The following is a 23,879-nucleotide window of genomic DNA, read 5'->3' on the forward strand; positions in this document are numbered from 1 at the left end:
TTTAATTTATTATTTTATTGTTACTTATGCTTCGATAATTATAACATAATTTGGAGAATGTATTCAGTTATTAATAGATAAGTTTACATAATAATATAATTATCAAGTTAAAAAATGGCATATATTAATAGATATTTTTGTATTATAATAACAACAACAATAATAATTGGGATCAGTAAACCAAAAAAAATGAAAAAAAAAAAAAAGGTGGGGGAGGGGGAATTAAATATATCTGTGTGGAGTATATATTTACGGTGGTGATGATGTGGAGGCGAAACAATTAATTAGAGCGGTGTAAGTAAGAGAGAATTAATTAGTAGTAATTAACGCCGGTCACTTTTAATTACAGAAAAACCATAATCAATACACTTTAATATTTCTATATATATTTGTAACTGATGAATACACTATACATTACAGACCACGTACAATAATCTTATAAGGTTACCAATCCCCCCTATTTCCTCAATCATATATTACAGAAATAATCAAAATCAATCCCAATCCACATTTACACAATTAATTACTTTATGATTCCGAAATTGGACCTCAAAAATTTTTATTTTTGGGGATGGACAAAATAATTTCTCATTCTCGCCTATATTAATTAAAATGAAAAGATTAAGATGTATGTATTTCAAGAACCAAATCCTTTGGGTTTTATATATATACATTTTACCTGTGCTGCAAAAATAGCTAATATTAATTCTATATGATATATTTCATTCAGATGTATATAGTTTCCATGCATATATGTTAAAATTATTTTGGACTAAATTAATTAAATACCACAAGATTTCTTGGATGCATATATATTAAAGAGGCATAATTATATGCTTGAAATGTTGTGTTGCTATACATACATTATATAATGTTGAGATGATTAAGACAACCTTGACAAGATTTTCACCTGTACGTACGATATATATCATTCCATCAGTCACCTCAATATTCTCAAATTTGTAATGGATAAAGCATATATTATTAACTGCAAAGACTGGGATCTCGTTAATTAACCAGGATTTTTTTATGTATAACAATCTTGTTCTAAGAAGGTAAAAAGTTGCTATAATCCTTGATTGACTGGTAGTGTATGGAGTGCATTAAGGACAGAGATCACGCTCTCTCCCACGCTATTTAAAGCCCCCAAGCCCCACTACTTCTCTATTAACATCATACTATGAATTACCCTTCCTCCTCTGCTAATTCCTGCTGTCCTCAATCACCCTTCTCAATGATGCTCCAGTTTCTACTCCTTTTTCTTTGCTATCTCAATTCCTTTTCCTTTGCAGCCTCCGCCCCCTTTCTCGATTGCCTGTCCAGCCGCAAAATCCCACCACAGCAATTGGCAAATATAACCTACACCCCAAAGAGCACAAACTACACATCTGTTTTGCAAGAATACATTAGAAACAGCCGTTTCAACACTTCCACCACCCCCAAGCCCACTTTAATCTTGACACCTTTCCTGGAGTCCCAAGTCCAAGACATTGTAACATGCGCCAAGATTTCCGGAATACAACTCAAAATCCGAAGTGGAGGCCACGACTATGAAGGCCTTTCATATACATCAAAATCAAATAACCCCTTTATCGTTCTTGATTTGTTTAATCTCAGATCTATTGATATTAACCTGGAGGACGAAACCGCCTGGGTTGAAGCTGGCGCCACACTTGGAGAACTCTATTACTCAATTTGGCAAAAGAGTAAAGTCCATGCTTTCCCTGCTGGAGTTTGCACAACTCTTGGTATTGGTGGACATTTCAGTGGAGGTGGCTATGGCAACTTGATGCGGAAATTTGGACTTTCTGTAGACAATGTGGTTGATGCAAAGATCGTTGATGCAAATGGGAGGATTTTGGACAGGAAAGCAATGGGGGAAGATCTTTTCTGGGCTATCAGAGGAGGTGGTGCTGCCAGTTTTGGTGTTGTGCTGGCATTCAAAATCAACCTAATACGTGTGCCCCCGGAGGTGACAGTTTTCCGGGTTACAAAAACCTTGGAAGAGAATGCAACAGATCTTGTTCATCGTTGGCAATACATTGCGGACAAATTTGACAAAGATCTCTTTGTCAGGGTGTTCTTGCAGACGTATGCTGGAGAAAAGAACAAAACGTCGGTCAGGGCGTCATTTATTGCGTTGTTCCTAGGTGATGCCAATAAATTGGTGGCTCTTATAAAATCGGGCTTTCCTGAACTGGGATTGAAGAAGGAGGAGTGCAAGGAGATAAGCTGGATTAGATCGGTGTTATATTTTGCAGATTATCCCGAGGGGACTCCGGAAACTGCTTTGCTAGTCAGGAAATCAGCGTTTCCCAGCGCCTCTAAGATGAAGTCTGATTACGTGAAAACTCCGATCCCCAAGGATGGATTGCGGGAAGCACTGAATAGAATGGCGGCGTCTGGAAATATATGGATGCAGTTCAATCCGTATGGTGGAAGGATGGGCGAAATTCCAGAAGCGGAAATCCCGTTCCCTCACAGGGCAGGAAATATATTCAAAATTCAGTACTTAGTAATATGGAATGAAGCAGGAGGAGCCGCCGTGGAAAAAAGCAACATAGAGAACCTCAGCAAGTTTTATCAGTTTATGACACCATACGTGTCTAAGAATCCAAGAGAAGCATTTCTTAATTATAGAGACATTAACATTGGAAGTACGGACAACGGTGGGGATGCCTATGAGAAAGCAAAGGTTTATGGAATCAAGTATTTCAAGGGCAATTTTGATCGATTGGTGCAGGTGAAAACGAAGGTTGATCCCACCAACTTGTTCAGGAATGAGCAAAGCATTCCTACTCTGAGGAAATAATTAATATGATGATCGGGTAAAACATAACATGTTTCTAAATAATATTTTGTTGAACGTCGACCATGCAACACTCTATTTTATCATCAATCTAAAATCTCTTAATTTTCCAGTTTTTCCATTTTCTAGTCGACGAGAGCTATAGTATCATTCATTTGCCATCCCCAGGACAGGATGATACATATATATCATTCATTTGCCATCCCCAGGACAGGATGATACATATATATTTGGGCGCCGCACCGTACCCCTCCATTAGCCAGAAGTTCAATTTTTTAATATCAGCCAATATATACTAATAATATTTTCAGGATCCAATTAAGCCATCTTATGACTAATTACATTCTAATATATATGTAATATGTAATACGTAATACTTTTATTTTGCATCCATCTTTCTCTAGCTTTTCACTTTCACATTCCCACCCTGCGACTAACACTACGTATATACATATCTATATATTGATTTTATCTTATAAAATAATCACAAATAATATATATTAAGATAGTCCGAAGATTTTTTATATGTATTTTCAAAATTGAGATAATATATATATATATATATATGCTAGAATAATCATCTTTAATAATATATAAGGTTTATTTTATTTATTAAAAAACTCTAAAAAGGTGCATTTGATACATTTTTGAACCTAAAATTTTGATAATTTGATATTGTATTGAGTAAAATTACAACTATAATATTTCAAAAATTATGTATGCATTTGACCATGTAAAATAAATCTGGAGTGTTTGTTTTAATAAATACTTACATTTTGTATTTTTCTTTTATCATTTCAAGAAGCAAATTCATTTTATTATGATTTGTTTTTATTTTACTTTAGGACTAACATATTCTTTTAAGTTATTGAGGATAATAGATTTAATTTACTCTTTATCTTTTGTACCATTCATAAAAATAGTATTTTGATAATAATAAGTGGTTCACATTTAGTTACCATTCTTATTCAAATTATTAATTTAATCTGGCTTAAATTAAAATATTGGTCATATGATTCTTTTAAGGTATATTTATGATTCTATCTACACAAATTAATATTCTTGTGTATAGTTGAAAAGATTTTCAAAATTTAATTCTCATTTTTGGTATTTTCATTTCAAATGATTAACCCTAAATTAGTTTTAGAAAATAATGTATTGCTTCTCAATTTATTTGTTTAAGTTATTTTATTTTTAACTGAAATATGGTTTCAATCTTTGACCAAAAATACAAAGAAGGGAGGGTTTTTAATTTGCCAAATATTGAAATTTAAATCTCAAGCGAGGTGGACGCAAATAATTCATATGTAATTTAATATTACATATATATTTGAAGGGTTCTTTTATAAAAGTTAAATTATTTTGACTAAATTATGAATTTTCATAATTTTAGTTTTTTTATATGATTAAAAGGAATTTAATTTATTGATCGAATAATATTGATTATATTTCCTTAACCTACCAAATTCTACCTAGGGAATTTACTTTGGTCCTATTCCCGAAACTAGTTATAAATCAGTTTAATTTAGAACCACAATTGAGAATTTGAATCCTTTCATCTATACTAAATATTGATTCGATTAAGTGTCAGTAGTATTTTTTCAACTTTGATCTTTCTTATAATTTTTGTTGTTAATGCTTAGTGAAATAAATTGTTTCAATTTGTTGTTGTTAAAGTTACCATATATACATCACTAAATAGTCTGTTTCAAGTTTGATGACATTAACTTGGCAAATAACAATCAATAAGGCTTAGTTTAAACGGTGAAGTTGAGGCCTCATGATCTTAATGCTTATTGATTCGAATCTAACCAGGTGCATGGGATGTTATCTGCTGTATAGCTGGAGTCGGTTTACTGCATAGTAGGATGATCATTCTAATAGATATTGATGTCAACAGAATGATTATTGTAATAGTTTTGTTAGATAATGATTGTACTTATATTTTCAGCTCAATTCATTTATTTTTTGTTAAGAATGTGGAAATTTAATTTGTTTGTGGGTTATTGATTAAATCTCATTCATTAGTTGCTCTTTGATTGGAAAAAAGAAAAAGAAAAATCAAATGCCTAAAAATTGTAAACTTTGCATAAAAGTAAATTACATTGTAATTTAATATATGTTTTAGTTTTCTATAATTTTAATTATATATTTTTCAATTTATCTACAGTTTTGACAACCTTAATTAATTAGGGGTTAAACTTTTCCCTACCATCTTAATCTTCTTTCACATTGCTACTCACTACTCTTGATCATTTTACCATCTAAAAGAAATATCAGGTCAGAAGTATACAAATATATATTTCCTAAAGGGCAGCAGTATCTAAGTGTTAGTTGCAAATCACATCTGCACATCTCCTAAACTTCCTTTTTGTTTGTTTAGCCGTTTCTGCAGTGCTAATGTTTTCTCTTCTTTTCATGGTTTACTGCATCCCAACTTCCATCCCTACATGTAATTCCTGTTTTGCACATAGCACTGCCTGTAATAATTGACAGAGTGCCCACCACTACCACTACCATTACCACCAACATTTTCACAAGTCTTCATCTCCTTGGCGTAATAAATTCAAGAATTTGACAGTGAGATTCTTGGAATCCACCCATTTCACGAGCTATCACTGCCACAATGTTGGCAAAACTTGCCATGTCAACTTAATCTCAACCACCATTCCTGCCGGACCAACAGGCAGTCACTCTCAAATTACCCAATTCTTGCATCACTTTCACATATGTTAGTATCTACCTACGTACCCTTATTTAAGTTGCGTTTTTAACTACAACAGAATTACCGACGCTGTTTTTAGCTAGAATTGACAACTTATTAGCAGCAAAGATAACATTGTATGTAAAATCAGATGCACAATCTTAATGAGAATAAATTGGATTTAAGCGATTTCTCTTTGCTTATAAAGAATAAAGCAGAGGGTGGGAGCACCACAAATTTAATTGGGTTGCTTGCATTTTTAGCAGTCAATCAATGTAGATTTGTATAATTTTCTCGTCTTGTTAAACGCTTCCTACTCTTTTAGACTAGAATGTTACGTGCTATTTTCGCCACTTAAAGATAAGAGATATCCTTTAAGCAACAATTTGGGCATAAACTGGCCATTAGAAGGCAAGAAATGTGCTCTCAAAGACATAAAAAAACCAACCAAGACTTGCAGTCAAAATCTTGGAAATTCCTAAAGCAAGCTTATCCATTTTCTAAACTCATCATTTCGAGATACCTACTTACCAATTATTCTATTCTTGAGCTTTTGACGTTGGCATTAGCTCATCTCAACTCATACACAACCAGACCATCAAATGCATAAATAGGAGACCACACTCTTCCTTGCCTCCCTCCTCATAACACACAACAAACAATATCATCATCTCGTCAAATTATAATTATGATGCCATCCTCAACTTCTCTCCCTCTTACTTTCAGCATAATTCTTGTATTAGCTTCCTTAGCCGCTTCACAGCCAATTCATGAAAAATTCTACCAGTGCATTATGCTCAACTCCGAGCTCTCCATTCCTTTTTCCACAGCTTTTTGTACCCCTAACAATGCTTCCTTTAATTCCATTCTCCAATCTTCTGCACAAAACCTCAGATGCCTGGGTTCTTCTGTGCCTAAGCCTCAGCTCATCTTCACACCATTAGTTGAAAACCATGTCCAAGCTGCTGTAATTTGCGCCAATGAATTAGGCATCCAGCTCAGATTACGAAGCGGAGGTCATGATTATGAAGGCCTCTCTTACATATCTGAAATGGAAGAACCATTCATCATATTGGACCTTTCAAAACTTCGCTCCGTCAGCGTAGATATGCAGGATAGCAGCGCATGGGTTCAGGCCGGTGCAACGGTTGGTGAACTTTATTACAGGATTTCACAGAAAAGCAAAACTCATGGCTTTCCTGCCGGTCTATGCACCAGCTTGGGAATTGGAGGGCATATAACTGGAGGAGCCTATGGCACCATGATGAGGAAATATGGGCTTGGAGCCGATAATGTGATTGATGCAAGAATAGTTGATGCCAGTGGCAGGATTCTTGATAGGGAGTCCATGGGAGAAGATCTCTTCTGGGCTATTAGGGGTGGTGGAGGGGCTAGCTTTGGGATTATACTTGCGTGGAAAGTAAGATTGGTTCCTGTTCCGGCAACTGTCACAGTTTTCACAGTTCCAAAGACCCTGGAAGAAGGTGCGACCAAGATTCTCTACAAATGGCAACAAGTTGCTGATAAGCTTGATGAAGATCTCTTCATCAGAGTCATCATACAAGTAGTGAACGGTGCCAAAAAAGGTGAGAGAACCGTGCAAACTTCTTATAATGCTTTGTTTCTCGGCAGAATAGATAGACTATTGGATGTGATGGAAGTGAGCTTCCCTGAATTGGGATTGACGCGAAAGGATTGCATCGAAATGAGCTGGATTGAGTCGGTGCTCTATATTGCTGGTTACCCATCGAAAACGCCACCTGAAGTTTTGCTCCAGGGGAAGTCTTTATTCAAGAACTACTTCAAAGCCAAATCGGACTTTGTTAGAAAGCCCATACCGGAGGACGGGCTTGAAGGTCTTTGGAAAAGGCTTATGGAAGAAGATTCACCGTTGGTGATATTTAATCCTTACGGTGGAATGATGAGTAAAATTTCGGAATCTGAAACTCCTTTTCCTCACAGGAAAGGTGTCATATTTAAAATACAATACCTAACCCTTTGGAACGATGACAAACCAGAATCCGAGGCCAAGCACATGGACTGGATTAGGAGGCTGTACAATTACATGGCTGCATATGCTTCCATGCTCCCAAGAGAAGCCTACGTGAACTACCGGGATCTTGATCTGGGAATGAACAAAAATGGCTCCAGTTTTATAGAGGCAAGTTTGTGGGGTACCAAATATTTCAAAGACAACTTTATAAGGCTAGTCAAAGTGAAGACCAAAGTTGATCCCGATAATTTCTTCAGACATGAACAGAGTATCCCAACTCTTCCCTTGATGAATGAGGGAAGAGAGAAGAGTACGTTCCACTGAGACATGGTCGGATGGCTACATGAGAGTTCATAAGATTGTTATTAGCATGCTCTATAAGGTTGCCCCTCATAGTTCTGTTTGTCATTTCGTTTGTAATATTTACTATTTTGATAATCTCGCACTGTAATCTAACTGCCATATCAAACTCTTTATGCTCTTGCTTTTCCAATAAAGATAAAAATCAAGGGGGAGTCATATTTGAGAAGCCCCTCCGGAGCAACATTTTATGCTTTCGGGATATCTCGTGCCTCTCAAGTCAAACTATGTCATACTCTGTCTTTCATCGATTTTTGGTCAAGGATTTCACTTATTCGGCAAATTTGACAGGCGTCCTCTTTGGAATTTAAAAATACGTCAGCCCACTATTCGAAGTTGAATTCATTACCTAGTTTGTTAGTTGAATTCATTACCTAGTTTGTTAGTTGAAGTCTTTTTCGAAGAGAAGCTTCTTGAATGACTGATAATGTCGATTATTTAGTCTCAAAAGGCCCAAGTGAACAGTAATGACCTCAGTACCTAAATGCACAGATAATTGCCTTACCAAAGGATTAAATTGGTATACATCCGATGAGGGTGACGGAAGAATCAATGAATGAGGACAATCCAAAAGCTACAAGCACTGAGAAACTTCTCAAGTTTGACAAGTTCATTGCAGACAACTGTAGGGGGTTGATAGCTGAGCAAGATGCCTTTGTAAAATAATATCTGGTAAGGAGCAACAGCCGACTAATATGACTATTGACTAATAATATGCATGAAAGACAGACTACAGTTTCCATCAATCTTTTTAAAGATTTTATGAGGACTTTGGAATCATCATTCAAAGTGAAAATACAATGCGCGTTGTTTGAGAGAACAAACCTCACCCTTACACTTCTCTGCTTGATGATCTGCAAAATGACCTCTCATGCTCTGCATCTCCTACTTTTCCTTTTCATTTCACTTAAATTTTGTAGTGCAAATCATGAAAATTTTGTTCGTTGCATGTCCATCCATTCTTCTGCAGGATACCTTAAATCCTTTAAGTACCTCCACACTCCAGGCTCCACATCATATTTCAATCTACTGCAGTCTGCTCAACAAAATCCCAGATGGTTAAACTCATCGTCCCTTAAACCTCGATACATCATCACACCGTACAGTGCTGATGAAATCCGAGTGGCCATCATTTGTTCCCGAAAGCAGAATTTGCAAATCAGAGTCAAGAGCGGGGGTCACGACTACGAAGGCCTCTCTTACCTCTGCAAAACCCCATTTGTGATGATTGATCTCATCAATCTCTGTTCCATCAGCGTTAATTTGGAGGAAGAAACAGCATGGGTTCAGTCAGGGGCAACACTTGGTGAACTATATTATAGCATTGCGGAGAAGAGCAGAGTTCATGGTTTCCCTGCAGGGATATGCCCGAGTGTAGGCGTTGGAGGGCACTTCAGTGGAGGAGGATTTGGGACGTTACTCAGAAAGCATGGCCTAGCTGCAGATAACATCATTGATGCTTATTTCATGGATGCGAATGGAGACATACTCAATCGAGAATCAATGGGAGAAGACTTGTTCTGGGCTATTAGAGGAGGTGGAGGAGGCAGCTTTGGAATCATAATAGCCTGGAAGATCAAGCTGGTTCGAGTTCCACCTGTTGTGACCGTTTTTACTATTCACAAGAATCTAGACCAAGAAGGCATACAACTTGTGGATAAATGGCAACATGTAGCAGATAAGCTGCCGGAAGATCTATTCATCAGAATTGTCATTCAGCATCCGGATGGAACTACCAAAGCGACGCAGAAAACAGTTGAGGTCTTGTTTAACTCACTATTTCTTGGGCCCGTAAATGAACTGGTACCAGTGATGAGAAAGAGCTTCCCAGAATTAGGCTTGCTGGAAGAAAACTGTACCGAAATGAGTTGGATAGAGTCTGTAATGTACTTCGCCGGATTTGAAAGAGATGAGAAAATGGAAGCTTTGCTGGATAGAATAGTCCAATACAAGAGCTATTTCAAGGCAAAAACAGATTTCGCAGGGAAAGCGATTCCAGAAAGTGCTTTAGAAGGCATTAGGGAAGCACTTGTGCAAGAAGAGATAGCATTTGTGATAATGGACCCTTTCGGAGGAAAGATGGAAAAGATATCAGAATACGAGCTCCCTTTCCCCCACAGAAAAGGGAATCTGTTTAACATACAGTACTTGGTGAAGTGGAGTGTGGATGGGAATGCCGAAGCCGAGAAACACATCAACTGGATCAAAATGCTGTACAAATACATGAAACCATACGTGTCTCGTTCCCCACGAGCTGCCTACATAAATTATAGAGATCTTGATATAGGGATGAACCAGCAGCCCAATAGCAGCTACTCAGAAGCTATAATTTGGGGAAGAAAATATTTCAAGGGAAACTTCAAGAGATTGGCAGGAGTGAAGATGCGGGCTGATCCAGGGAATTTCTTCAGAAATGAACAGAGTATTCCTCTGCTCTCTTGATTAGATTTGACAATCCCCAAAGAATGTTTGGCAGAAATTCTTTTCTGATGATTCTTTGGTTTTGGTAGACAAAGACAGAGAGAGATATTTTGTATTTTGTATCATAAAATAAAAATACAAGTATATTTTATAAAGATAGATATAGATATAGGCATCGGCAAACCTTCAAAATATTAAGGATAAGAAAAAATAAACAAATGAATTCAAACAAAACCGAAACTTGCATGAGTACACAGTTACTTGTTGCTAACATCTCAACAGTTTGATGAGGTTCTAACAGAGGAGTCCAGACTGTAAACAGTAATAATTATGTTAATACTTTTTTGTAAACACTCATATATCAACTACTTGATAATATATACATAATAGTAAAACCGAAGTACCACAATAAGTTTGTAATCATTATAGAGTAGTTGACAAAACTTTGGGTATGAACAAATTGTCTCATAAACAGTGATCAAAGACAAATCATCACAACTGGACGCTCTAGGTGAGAGTGAGAGTAAGACTCCTCTACAATGTGACAGCTGAAAAACCAGAAACATATACATCATAGAGGGAGGATAATGGTATATATGCTAAAATCCACCAAACAGTACTTCATTTTTCGCCAGAGGAAAAAAACTAATTTACACTAATCTCATGTCGACTCTCCTTAATCAGTCGTCACTTTCTTGGTAGACGTTGGCGGAGGAAGTGTTCCAAATAACCTGTCCCAGAAAGTTGTAGTGATTCCAAATCCCTTGTCCTGATTTCTGAAGTGATGGTTCATGTGGAATCTCTACACACCAAATTCATAATTAGCAAGCACGCACAAAAACATAGTTTATATAGAGAGTTAGTTGTTACCTTGAGTTGATAATGTAAACCTCCATTTGGTTTTGCATGGTGCAGATGGTAATGAGTGCAATCATACATCACATATCCCAGCAAGATACCTCCAGTCACAGCAGGGGCATAAGATGCAGGTAGTAAAAGCTTGATCAAATTCCACAACTGAAATCAATCAGACATGCATGTACAGAGTCAATAAACTACGCGCGGATCCATCCAGAATTAATTCATTGAATTTTTGACATACAGCCATGAGCACAATTGCTGTTGCAGCTGGAGGGAAAACAAGGCGGAGACCGTCCATTGGGTGCTTGTGATGGCAGCCATGAAGGAGATAGTGGAGTGTGTTTCCCCTGCATTTCATTTTTTCCAAAATTTCAGTCCAGAGGGAGGGAGGATGATTGATCATAATTATAGAAGTGAGAAGACGTACAGATAGGTGTTTGTTTGGATGTGGAAAACAAAGCGATGCAAAGTGTACTCCATCAATGTCCATCCAAAGACACCGGCTGCCGTTGTTGCTGCTACAAAATGAAGAGGAGTGCCGGTGTTTATAGAAGATAAGACGAAGCAGCAGACAACGGGTAGCCAGATGAGAGGAACAGCCCACCAAGGTGTGCGTGTAAAGAACTGTTGTATCATTATAATGAACATCATCAGCACAGCAGTTTGGAATACAAAAGACAGTGTTTTGCATATTTTGTATAATGATACCTCCATAAGGCCATTTGCGAAAAAGCGCGGGGTATGTTTGGTGATAATAGGTTGATGAACCCATTCCTCATAAGCTTCTCCAAGATGGCCAACCTGCAGCATGTCGGAATTAAAACTCGTGAAACTAAAATTTAATAATAACATGTACACACACACGCGCCCAACATGGATGATGGATGATTGATGCAATTCCAATCTGAATTATTCATGACCTGGAAGACAAGTGGTTTGTTTAAATCCACGGAAAAACCCTGATTGACCATCTTGGCACCTACAGGATGGATGGAGGGATCATCAGACCAACATTGCTACATGCAAGTACGTCTTAATTTTCCATTTGACACAAATATATATATATATATGTGTGTGTGTGTGTGTGTAGTAGGTAATAGGATAAGGGGGAAATGAGAAGAAGTGTAGGTAGGTACCAGCAGATGAGGACAAATATTAATTGCTGGTTTGGATTGCCTCCTTTGCCTACTAATTCTCTCTTTATTATTAATATTGATATGAGGAAAATGAGATAGCAGCAGCAGATGATGATGATAATGATAATGATGATGATTTATTACAAAAGAAAAGGAGACAATTTTTGGTTGTGGGATGATGAAAATGGGGTTCCTACTTATAAGGGTGGATAAGTTTTAAGGTTGAGGGGGAAAAGAGAAAACATAGCGAGAAACAGGGGTAGCCTAACAACAATAAAAGGAACACATTCTTCCGTTCCGTTTGTTATATGTATTGGCACCAGACTTGTGCACTTTGTTACCACTAATAAATAATATTATGCACACCTACTCGTACTCATGCTCCTGCCCTCAGCCTTAGCCTCACACCATTCTAAAATTATTGATCCCAATATAATATAATTAGTTGTCCCGACGTGTATATAACAAATAATATTTTATATTTTAAAATATATTATGAATAAAAAATTATATATTATATTTCTATAAAAGAAAGAAAGCAACAAAAAAAAAATAATTTAAGAGTATTATCGACATAATAATAAAATTGATGCTGTAATGTCATAATTGTCATTTCTCAAAAAAAAAAAAAAAAAAAACTTTTCTTTTATATAATATAGATATAATCATAATAAGATAACCCATGTCATGCACCTCATCTTTCAATGCTTTCTTCTCCAACTGCCATATATGTCTGCCCAACTCCAATTTCCAAGAACCACACTCTCCCTTTCATATTCCACCATTTTATTATTCTCATCATTGAATAATTTTTATATGTTTTGGTATAATATCTTGAGTTAAATATTAACATATATAATAGATATAAGACAAGAGTATCTATCTATTTTATTTAATATGAAAGAGGGGTCACTCACTCACTCACTTGTCCCTTCAAATTTGTGTCCGCCCTGTGGAGAAGAAAACTGAAAACCATCATCATCATCATCATCATCATCCGTATATGTGTATGTATGTATATATGTTAATACATAGTAATAAATAATATTTATATCCTTCAATATATTATTTTATTTATTTCTTGTATGTTTTGCATACTTATATTTTCAACACAAACAAAAAAAGAAAAATACGAGTAATTCTCATATTTTATTTATGTTTTTTAGAATGTATGTGTAATTTTTTTAGAAAATAAAAATTGTGCTTATAGATAATTTTGATATTTCTCGCAAATGCATATATATGTAAATGAATTTACCTAGTTACCCCTAAATAAAATACAAGCGTTGATACTCTCAAGTACGACACAAAGCTCAAGGGGCGCAAGTGCAACGCAAGACAAACAAAAATGGCCGCGAAAATCTCATGGTATTTCCGAAAATCCAGGCAAATCCCAGCCTCAATACACCCCATCACATACCTTCCCTGTATAAAATCCCCCTGTCCCCTCTCTCCTCCTCCTCCTCCTCCTCCTCCGCCCTTCATTTCCTCTCCTCCACTCCAGGACCACACATATATTCACCACCACAACAGTGTCTACCATACCCACAAGGAAATATGAGAGAAATCCTTCATATTCAAGGAGGCCAATGCGGCAATCAGATCGGCGCCAAATTCTGGGAGGTCATCTGCGACGAGCATGGCATCGACCATACCGGCAAGTACAGCGGCGATTCTGAGCTTCAGCTCGAGCGCATCAACGTTTACTACAATGAAGCCAGCGGCGGGAGGTACGTCCCACGAGCTGTCCTCATGGACCTCGAGCCCGGAACCATGGACTCCGTTAGATCCGGCCCCTTTGGTCAGATCTTCAGGCCCGATAACTTTGTCTTCGGTCAGTCTGGTGCCGGCAATAATTGGGCCAAGGGCCATTACACCGAGGGTGCGGAATTGATTGACTCCGTGCTTGATGTTGTACGCAAGGAGGCCGAGAACTGCGACTGCTTGCAAGGTTAATTTCCTCCTCTGATTCCACTCATTGTTGGTCTCGTTTTTGTTTTATTAGATTCGTGACTAGATAGTAAAGCAGAATGCATTTTATGCGGGCATATTGTTGATTTTGATTGGTTCGCCGTATTATTTTTAATCTTTTGGGGGGGACATGTATGCTTTTGAGTTTTGTTCGCAGTTGCTCTTCCACTGTTTGCGATTGATGTGTGTAATTTCGTAATTTACGTGTTTCGCCGTTGTTTGCGCTGTTTGCTAAACAATTTATGTCTGAATCGTGTTTACTGTTGATCAATTTGGTGTGGATCCGATTATTCCCTGACTCACAATTTTTTATTTCATTCTGTTTGATGTTCTGCAGTTGCTTCTTTAACTTGATTGTAAATTTGTTGGTCTAAGTTTTCCACACGTTGAGATCCAGAATTGCACTTGTGATTTACTGTAAGCATTTTCCGAAACAAGCCAGAAGTTAACATAAGCATATCGCTTTGATCACTACTGTAACCATTCAGCATCAGTATTTTGTTTCCACTTGTATTTTTTCTAGCTTTTCATAAAGTCTAATATATCATAGTCTTCACTTTTCTTATCTTGAATGATTACACGTGAGTCATGTTTGGCAGCCAAATAGAAGTTAAAGGCAAATGCATCACAATTGTAGAAAAAGCTTAGATAAGTGCTCCAGACAATGCTCTTCTTCTGCCAGATTTTTGTAATTTGATCGTACCTTATATACAGGATTTCAAGTCTGTCATTCTTTGGGTGGAGGAACTGGATCTGGTATGGGAACCCTTCTCATTTCCAAGATCAGGGAGGAGTATCCTGACCGCATGATGTTGACATTTTCAGTCTTTCCGTCTCCAAAGGTATCTGACACTGTTGTCGAGCCATACAATGCTACCCTGTCTGTCCATCAACTAGTTGAGAATGCGGATGAATGCATGGTATTGGATAATGAGGCTCTCTATGATATTTGCTTCCGTACGCTCAAGCTTGCGACTCCGACCTGTAAGTCCATTTCCTTTTTACATTTTATGTTTATAATTAAATGTGATATGAATGCATTGTATGTAATGCAATTAATCTTCGCTATTGTATTTCAGTTGGTGATCTCAACCACCTGATCTCTGCCACCATGAGTGGTGTCACATGCTGTCTCCGGTTCCCTGGACAGTTGAATTCTGACCTCAGGAAACTCGCAGTGAATCTTATCCCATTCCCACGTCTTCATTTCTTCATGGTTGGGTTCGCACCCTTGACTTCCAGAGGCTCCCAGCAATACCGGGCTCTTACAGTACCTGAACTGACTCAGCAGATGTGGGATGCCAAGAACATGATGTGTGCTGCGGACCCACGCCACGGACGCTACTTGACTGCCTCAGCTATGTTCCGTGGCAAGATGAGCACCAAAGAAGTTGATGAACAGATGATCAATGTCCAGAATAAGAATTCATCCTACTTCGTGGAGTGGATTCCAAACAATGTTAAGTCCAGTGTTTGTGACATTCCACCCAAGGGCCTGAAAATGGCATCTACTTTCATCGGCAACTCAACTTCAATTCAAGAGATGTTCAGGCGTGTTAGTGAGCAATTCACTGCAATGTTCAGGCGCAAAGCTTTCTTGCATTGGTACACTGGTGAAGGAATGGATGAAATGGAGTTCACAGAGGCCGAGAGCAACATGAACGATCTTGTGGCTGAGTATCAGCAATACCAGGATGCTACTGCCGATGATGAGGAGTATGAGGAGGAAGACGAGGATATTGGTGCTTGAAAGGGTTCGGAATTCTCTTTGATTTGTCCAAATCTCACGGTCTGTTGGTTATCTTTTAGTGGGTGATTGCTGTTTCTTAAAATCGAGAGTTAAGGTAGTCAATATGTATGCTTCGGTCTGTGGTTTGTTGTGTTTGTGATGTGGGGTGTAAGAAAATGGTTCCTCATTGTGTGTCTCGTGATTGTGTTGTGATGTTAGATGTTAGTCTTGGATATATGATGTGATTATTATCTTTTACTTTCTGATGTTCATGAGAAGGAATGTTATATTATTTCATTCTTTATATGTTCATGTTAAAAGATTTCTCTAAAATAATTGCATTTATGGATTGGTGCATTCTGTTTGCTTTTTTTATCTACAACAAAGTTGCCCACGCTGTGGTCCACGGATTTTAACTTAGACATATTTTAAGGTTTTTCGGCCATGCCAGCAAAGGATGAGTGCTAGCTAGCTCCAACTTTTAGATAGATGGACATTATAATTCTGAAGGTGGTTGTTAGTTCTGAGAGGAAGATACGGGCATAGAGCTCTTAAAAGTAAATTTTACCTGGGTTGTAAACTAAATTAAAATGCACATGTGAGAAATCTCTCTAATTGTGAAAATAACAAGCTAAGGTGCTGTAGTATTTGTACGTTTGCAAAAACTAGTTCATATTTTCGAAACATTTTCATTCTACCTTGCGAAAAATAACTTATTTAAAGAAACCTCCCATGAAATATATATATATATCTTTTTTTTAGGAAAACGATGAATTATATTGATAAATAAAAGGAATAAGTACAGAGTTAAAATAACAGTCCTACCAGCACTCTATCTATTCACAATATCAAAATGCTTAAGCTTAACAGCATCTAAAGCAGCAACATATTCCTCTTGATACCGCACAATACTTCTGACTAACTGTAATGCTGCTGTATCCTTCCCCTCCATTAAGACTTGGTTTCGGTGTTGCCACAGAGCCCGGCACAATGCGAGGAATTGATCTCCCTTCACTACATCAGGTGCTGCATAAGTAGACCAAATCCATTCCTTAAGGCCAACTGAATGTGATGATATGATTCTCCAAGGGAGGAGTGTCAACGCCCAAACCTGTCTAGCAAATGAACATTGTAACAGTAGATGCATGGTTGTTTCATTCTCCACACCACACAACACAGCCCTCTCCCGATACTCCTATCCGCCTGGCTAAGTTGGACTGCGTTGGTATGGCTTCTTGGCAAGCTCTCCATATGAACATTCGTACCTTTGGAGGAGTCCAGCTGTGCCACACTAAGTCCCATTTATCTTGTAATTAGTAAATAGCAAAACAAATAATATGTACTTATGCAAAGCCCAATCTCTCAACTGATAATAACCGTTAACGTAGCCCCAAATACGACAAGTTTGATCCATAAAAATATTCGAGAGTAATGAACAAGCCATAAATTACTCAAATCAACATTAAACAACAATATGAAAGAACCCAAAGACGCTACAAAAGAAACTTTCTGCCATCGGGCCATAATGAAAGCCGAACATCATTTTGCAAGAAAAATTGAAGCTGACCCTCTAAAACTTGGACTGTATCCAATTGACGGTCTTAGTATCTGTCTGGAATGACTTAGCAAGAAGGTCATTGGCAATAGCTGGGTTCGACCCGAATACTGCATTTGAAATCGTAATCACACCAGGATTTTGGCTGCTCAGAGCTGCAATGGCAACTGCATTTCCATGTCCAGTATTCCTTTGGAAATGGACAAGATTCACAGGGAAAACAAAGACATCTCCCTTTTGAAGTAGTTTTGTAATGAGACGGTTATCAGGGTTTGAAGTCACGAATCCTACTTCCAGGCTACCTTCAATCACTGTCAAGATTTCAGTTGCTCGAGGGTGCGTGTGGGGAGGGTTAACTCCCCACGGAGCAAAGTCTATACGTGCCATGGAAATTCCTAGAGTGTTGAGCCCTGGAATTTGGACCACATTTACTGGAGTCACCTTTGATCCCACCGGATTCGAAGTGTTTCCAGGCATGTGAAGACCACTGAAGAAGAAATCAGTTGCTTGTGCCATCTTGGCACCCTTGCATGCGAAGCCATTCACAAGAACTAGACCATGCAGAAAAAGGAAAAAAAAGGTTAAAACTAAATAAGTAATTGAATGTAGCCAAGTAATAAAATGATTAAACGCCAAATTAATATATATGGAACTTATAGAGCTAGTAATAATGGCTAGTTATATTCGTACGAGGGCCTTTGAGATCAGCAACACAGAGATCTTGAAGTGGGCTGTGGTCAGATGCCAAAGCAACTAAACAAGTTGCAATAAGGAATCCAAGCACAAGAAAAGGGGAGGCCATTTGTTTTCTTTCTAAAGATAATTATATTGAAGCTAGCTAGAGACGGTTCTGAATAACCTATTGTTATGTATGCTTCATTTCCTGAGTTGCATGGACAGAGGGTTTTATAGAATTGGAATACGAGAAATTAGTGGCAGTCGTTGCTGAGTAAATGCCGTCCTAGCTCCCTATGAATATTAATGCATTGTTTATGATGTAGATCGCATTGACGGGGTCAAGAAATTAAAATTAAATACCATGCACAGCCCCATGTATCCTGTTGAACTGATCATTGTCTGTTTGCTGCCAGATTATAGTATCTTTGACAGAACTTCTCGTTTATCCAGATACATATGACAGGCTAATGTTTTTTAAAGTTTGGCAGCCTGTTCAAGAATTGTGAAAATATAATTGTTTTCAAACCCAACTAAAAACTAGTTCTACATGTGGTAAAACTTTCATTTTTTCAACTTTGTGCTAGTCAAATGAATAACTTCTTGGGATGAATTAACATAAGAACTCTGTTCTTTAATCACTCTGAATTAATTAATTATATATATATATCGTGGATGAACCTTTGATCAACCATTCAGCCGCATTCACCATAACTTGTTTTGGGGTTAACTTGATCCTAATCCATCTCCATTCTTGTAATGCACTGGCCTCCAAATAAATACTTTCAAGCCGACCCTTTAATTTTTCAATTATAGATTTGGTATTAGTTCTCATTGAATGGATACGATGATTTGTCCTACCCAGCTAATTTATCTCCAATTTCTTCGATGAGCAAACAAATTAGTTGATTTATCTAATTAATATATGGAAGGCCGTCGTCTTTACCTTTTCCACACGATTATTGTTTATCTAATTTTGTAATGGGCAGACGGCAAAAGTACTCAGCAGGCTTCTCATCACATTCAAACCTGGCTAGTTCCCGTTCTGTATAAATCCAGCTTTCCGGTGGGAATATTTCCCACCTCGATCACAAAGTACTTGAGCTCTCTAGTAATTTCATTTTTAGCCACTACAAAACGAAACAAGGAGGAGACCCCCATGGCATCCCATTTACTTTTCTTGGTCCTGATTTCAATTTGTTCAATTGCTTTAGCATCTGACCCAAGTCCTCTTCAAGATTTCTGTGTTGCTGATCCCAATGGCCCTGGTATGATTATGGCGACAATGATTTTTTCATTCCTTGAAGTTAATGATGAAAAAGTTTTAGGATGTGAATATCTAACACCTATCATGTATGATAAGATCCTTAATTATCCATCTAATCTGTCTGACCTAATCTTTCAGTGCAAGTTAATGGCTTTGCATGCAAGGATCCCAAGCTCGCACAAGCAACTGATTTCTTCTTCAGCGGCCTTCACTTGCCGGGTAACACCTCAAATCCCGTCGGATCCAAAGTGACTCCAGTTAATGTGGCCCAAATTCCAGGGCTCAACACTCTAGGGATTTCCATGGCACGTATAGACTTTGCTCCGTGGGGAGTTAACCCTCCCCACACGCACCCTCGAGCAACTGAAATCTTGACAGTGGTTGAAGGTAGCCTGGAAGTAGGATTCGTGACTTCAAACCCTGACAACCGTCTCATTACAAAACTACTTCAAAAGGGAGATGTCTTTGTTTTCCCTGTGAATCTTGTCCATTTCCAAAGGAATGCTGGATATGGAAATGCAGTTGCCATTGCAGCTCTAAGCAGCCAAAACCCTGGTGTGATTACTATTTCAAATGCAGTTTTCGGGTCGAACCCAGCCATTGCCAATGACCTTCTTGCTAAGTCATTCCAGACAGATACTAAGACCATTGATTGGATACAGTCCAAGTTTTAGACGGCCAGCCTCATCATTAAACTTCTCGTGCAACGGAATTTATGATCATAGGAATTAGCACTTGTAATTTTTTTCCACTGGCTGTTTGTTTATTTGAATTCTTTGCAATTATACTGTTATTTCTGTTTTTCAATCCGGAATGAATATTGGTGATGTATTTTTTCCCCATGCTTTGACTGATTTTCAAAAATTAATTGTTCAATTAGGTAACCTTGTAATCATGTCCCCTAGTGTGTTATTGCGTGTGTTTATGGCTCCTCGTCATACATTTTTAAAACTCAATTATATTAATTCCAAAACAACCCAACCAATCTATCTCATATTTTGATTTCTGATAAAAACAAATTTACAATGTCAATATCATCATAATTATTCTGAAAGATTACAAATTTATTTAATAATTAAAATTTATGGCCACAAGAATAAATTAGAGATTACAAAATTTGTAATAAGACTTAAAAAGACTGTACATAATATGAATATAGTACAATTTCCTTTAAAAATGCACTAACTAGTGATGAACTAAAGGATGAGATGGACCGGAATGAATTTCAGTCTTATCGCATAGATAGGATTTTCTTACTGCAATTCATGTTACATTATTCATTCCATTTTCTATATACAGACAATATGTATAAATATTTTTTAATAAAAGTGAAAATATAAAGTTATATGATACATATATAAAATGAAATAGAATACAGAACCAAAATTTCCATAAAGAATCCAATTTGCTTTATCATCCTACATTAGTAATGTGGTGATGCAATTGTTTAATGCAACTTTGCTTCGCTGGAAACTGGAGAAAGGGCGACGGAGTAAGAGGTGGGCGGCGGAAGACACCAAAACAGGACTCTGTCCACTGCTTCACCAGCCTTTCACCACGTGTATATTAACACTGTAATCTCCAGCGGACAGTGAACTGTAATACATAATGGTATTCTCCGAGCGCATTCGAATCACATTACAATTCTAAGTCGTAGACATGGAGGGTTCCAACTTTGTGACGGTTAAGGTATGCTTTTTTAAGTCATTATATTCTTTTACTTCATTTTCTTAACTGCACTTCCTGTTTTCATGGTTTCCCATTCTCGTGTCGTTCGTTGTAAACAAGAATCAGGAAACCATGTTATGTTTTCTTGTAATAGATTGGCTAGTACGAATGGTTCCGGAAAAAAAGTCTTTATTTGGGCAAATCATTTGAAGGAAAGACGATCATACCAAGGGAAATCCTATGTTTCCCAACTCTTATAACTTCTTGCCTTCTTTATAGTGTTTTAGTTAAATAAGAAATTGTATATGAGAAGACAAGCGATTATCAGATGCCAGAATGCTTCTACCATTCTAGCCAGAGAGAGCAAAGGACTTCACTTCGTGTCTGCTTTTGCACATGTTCATCACCTTTGATCACATGTGCCTTTTGTGCTACTCGTAATTATAATTAATGTTCCGTTTTTCCTTCCCCAGTTTTTTATCATTTAAAATCACATTCCTTACCAGTAAGGGCGGTATTCCACTTGCAGAGGGGAAGGTCAATTTCAAACAGTGACACAGAAATCATCAAAATAAAGGTATGTTTCTCATTTGATTAGATACAAGCAAGTATTAGTTCCAATGTTGATATTGAGGTCCAGTTTTCTTGTTTACGCGTTTTCTTTTAGTTTTACTGCTAAATGTTAAAACATGTCGTCAGATGTCTACTATGCTTTTTGCTGTTTCCAGCCTAACCATGGTGCTCTCCTCCTGCAGAGAAGCGAAACTCCAGATGATGTTCTGTCGGCCCTCCTGAAGGTCAGTGATTTTTCACATATAACTGCATACGCGACATGTGAATTGTTAGAATGTCGATCTCTCTGATTTTCATTGAGGGTCTGAATCTTTTGCACTTACAGAACGTCTAAAGCTAACTCTATCTGTCCAGTTCCTTTCAGGAAGGAGGAGTCAGCAAAAATAACGATGACACAAAAGAGGATGACCTACAGAAAGGAGAAGGGTCAGGGACAAACGAGGATGATGTACATAAAGGGAAAGGTCATGAGCACGCTAGAGATGAAGATGGAAGGAGAACAGAGCATGGTAAGACAAAGCAACTCAGGCGGCATGTCTCTCATGGTTATCATTTAGTTGAAGGAAAAATGAAACATGGAATGGAAGATTATTTAGTTGCTAAAAGAAAGGAAATGGATGGTCATGAGCTGGGGCTCTATGCAATTTTTGATGGACATTCTGGCCGCAAGGTTGCTGAATACCTGCAAGACCACCTCTTTGACAATATATTGAATGAGGTATCAAGAGAAGATTTGATTTTCATATCTCTGGTTCAACATTCAACAAGATTTTCAGCCAACTAATCATGTTCTATCATTTGATTCATGAACAGCTTGATTTCTGGTCAAACCCTAAATCCGCAGTAAAGAGGGCATATGAAGCTACAGACAATGAGATCCTGGAAAATGTTGTTGGTTCAAGGGGAGGTTCGACTGCGGTAACAGCAATACTAATCAATACAGAGAAGCTAGTTGTTGCTAATGTTGGGGACTCACGAGCTGTAATATGTAAGAATGGTACTGGCAAACAAATTACTGTGGACCATGACCCCTTGAAGGAACGGGAACTTGTGGAGAGTAAAGGAGGTTTTATATCAAAGAAACCTGGTATTAATTTGGACATCGGTTTCCCTCGGTTGATGCGATCTAAGTTTCATGCAATATATGGTTAATTGACTTATAGAGAAGTGATGAAATGTTATACTACGTTTCATGTGCACAGGGAATATTCCCCGAGTTGATGGCCAGCTGGCAATGACAAGGGCTTTCGGAGACGAGAGGCTGAAGGATCACATTACAGTAGAACCTGATATTGTGATCGAGAAGATAGAAGAAGATACAGAATTTATCATCTTAGCAAGTGACGGCCTGTGGAAGGTAATTAAGTGTCCATGACGATGACTGCGAGAGCAATTTACTGATTTCACTTAGAGATGTTTAGGTGCACTCAGGACTTTTACGTTTTGATCTTTATAGTGACCTGTCCTTTATTATTTCTGCAAGTCAATTTAGTAAGCGTGTGAACCAAAAATTGTTCTCTATTCTTAACGGTAGAATATGCTAGTGCTTCCAAGGGCCGTCTCTTTTCCCTTTCTGCCTTAAATAGGGAGAAGAAGATTGTCTGTGATAATGAACTTCTGCATGTTGAGGTTGTGATATTTGGAACATGACATTTGTTGTCTCTGTAGGTAATGTCAAACCAAGAAGCAGTTGACTGCATACAGGAATTGAGAGATGGTCAAGAGGCTGCAGAAGAATTGATTAAGGAGGCACTGTTAAGGGAGAGCAAAGATGACATTTCTTGTGTTGTTGTGATGTTCGACTGATGACATCAGGGGAGTTGGATGTTTCTCTCTCCCTCAGTCCTATATTGCTACAGTCAGAGTAAGTAACTTCAAATCTAGGGCGCGGTGTGATCTTAGTGAAACGAACTTCATGTGAGGACGCATCAAGTAGTAGTTTCTGTTAACGCTTTTTGAAAATCCAGCGGCAATATGTCCTTCCATTTCATTGCCTTCTACTACCCTTTGCAACTACAGCATGCACGTTGGCAGGTGTAACTTGATCATCAGTTGTTCTACACTGTGATTCGTTATGCAATATTACAGGAGCCTGGTGAAATTGGGATCCATTATCACTTCTCCAATTGCTAAGGGGGTGAAAAGAAAAAAAGATTT

General features: G+C 37.7%; 7 protein-coding genes and 1 pseudogene across 7 annotated transcripts; 6 read left to right on the forward strand and 2 right to left on the reverse strand.

Annotated features, from left to right (window-relative positions):
* Positions 1-1,161: 1,161 nt before the first annotated feature.
* LOC105167537 (berberine bridge enzyme-like 8 pseudogene) lies at positions 1,162-2,921 on the forward strand (annotated as a pseudogene).
* A 2,888-nt stretch (positions 2,922-5,809) lies between these two features.
* LOC105167246 (monolignol oxidoreductase AtBBE-like 13) lies at positions 5,810-8,068 on the forward strand. The gene has a single exon (XM_011086877.3). It carries the CDS (start codon positions 6,202-6,204, stop codon positions 7,828-7,830), a length of 1,629 nt encoding a protein of 542 aa, XP_011085179.1. The 5' UTR covers positions 5,810-6,201; the 3' UTR covers positions 7,831-8,068.
* Positions 8,069-8,489: 421 nt separating this feature from the next.
* On the forward strand, positions 8,490-10,446 carry LOC105167538 (berberine bridge enzyme-like 23). Its single transcript, XM_020695826.2, has one exon. It carries the CDS (start codon positions 8,581-8,583, stop codon positions 10,306-10,308), a length of 1,728 nt encoding a protein of 575 aa, XP_020551485.2. The 5' UTR covers positions 8,490-8,580; the 3' UTR covers positions 10,309-10,446.
* A 133-nt stretch (positions 10,447-10,579) lies between these two features.
* LOC105167247 (dihydroceramide fatty acyl 2-hydroxylase FAH2) lies at positions 10,580-12,458 on the reverse strand. Its single transcript, XM_011086879.3, has 7 exons — positions 12,285-12,458; positions 12,069-12,127; positions 11,857-11,949; positions 11,576-11,772; positions 11,390-11,495; positions 11,158-11,304; positions 10,580-11,089 (listed from the first exon to the last, which is right to left on the reverse strand). The coding sequence occupies exons 2-7, from the start codon at positions 12,117-12,119 to the stop codon at positions 10,964-10,966; spliced, it is 720 nt and encodes a 239-aa protein (XP_011085181.1). The 5' UTR covers positions 12,120-12,127; positions 12,285-12,458; the 3' UTR covers positions 10,580-10,963.
* Positions 12,459-13,675: 1,217 nt separating this feature from the next.
* Positions 13,676-16,242, forward strand: LOC105167248 (tubulin beta-1 chain). The gene is made up of 3 exons (XM_011086880.3): positions 13,676-14,235; positions 14,970-15,239; positions 15,335-16,242. The coding sequence occupies exons 1-3, from the start codon at positions 13,842-13,844 to the stop codon at positions 16,003-16,005; spliced, it is 1,335 nt and encodes a 444-aa protein (XP_011085182.2). The 5' UTR covers positions 13,676-13,841; the 3' UTR covers positions 16,006-16,242.
* Positions 16,243-16,837: 595 nt separating this feature from the next.
* On the reverse strand, positions 16,838-18,388 carry LOC105167249 (putative germin-like protein 2-1). Its single transcript, XM_011086881.3, has 2 exons — positions 18,230-18,388; positions 16,838-18,090 (listed from the first exon to the last, which is right to left on the reverse strand). The coding sequence occupies exons 1-2, from the start codon at positions 18,339-18,341 to the stop codon at positions 17,555-17,557; spliced, it is 648 nt and encodes a 215-aa protein (XP_011085183.1). The 5' UTR covers positions 18,342-18,388; the 3' UTR covers positions 16,838-17,554.
* A 707-nt stretch (positions 18,389-19,095) lies between these two features.
* LOC105167250 (putative germin-like protein 2-1) lies at positions 19,096-20,288 on the forward strand. The gene is made up of 2 exons (XM_011086882.3): positions 19,096-19,482; positions 19,620-20,288. The coding sequence occupies exons 1-2, from the start codon at positions 19,374-19,376 to the stop codon at positions 20,153-20,155; spliced, it is 645 nt and encodes a 214-aa protein (XP_011085184.1). The 5' UTR covers positions 19,096-19,373; the 3' UTR covers positions 20,156-20,288.
* A 747-nt stretch (positions 20,289-21,035) lies between these two features.
* LOC105167252 (putative protein phosphatase 2C 62) lies at positions 21,036-23,712 on the forward strand. The gene is made up of 7 exons (XM_011086883.2): positions 21,036-21,170; positions 21,679-21,726; positions 21,905-21,946; positions 22,087-22,440; positions 22,536-22,809; positions 22,925-23,079; positions 23,391-23,712. Exons 1-7 carry the CDS (start codon positions 21,141-21,143, stop codon positions 23,526-23,528), a joined length of 1,041 nt encoding a protein of 346 aa, XP_011085185.1. The 5' UTR covers positions 21,036-21,140; the 3' UTR covers positions 23,529-23,712.
* The last annotated feature ends 167 nt before the right edge of the window (positions 23,713-23,879 follow it).

The sequence above is a fragment of the Sesamum indicum genome, linkage group LG8 (genome assembly GCF_026168435.1).
Source record: "Sesamum indicum cultivar Baizhima isolate 11 linkage group LG8, ASM2616843v1, whole genome shotgun sequence".
Lineage (NCBI taxonomy): Eukaryota > Viridiplantae > Streptophyta > Magnoliopsida > Lamiales > Pedaliaceae > Sesamum > Sesamum indicum.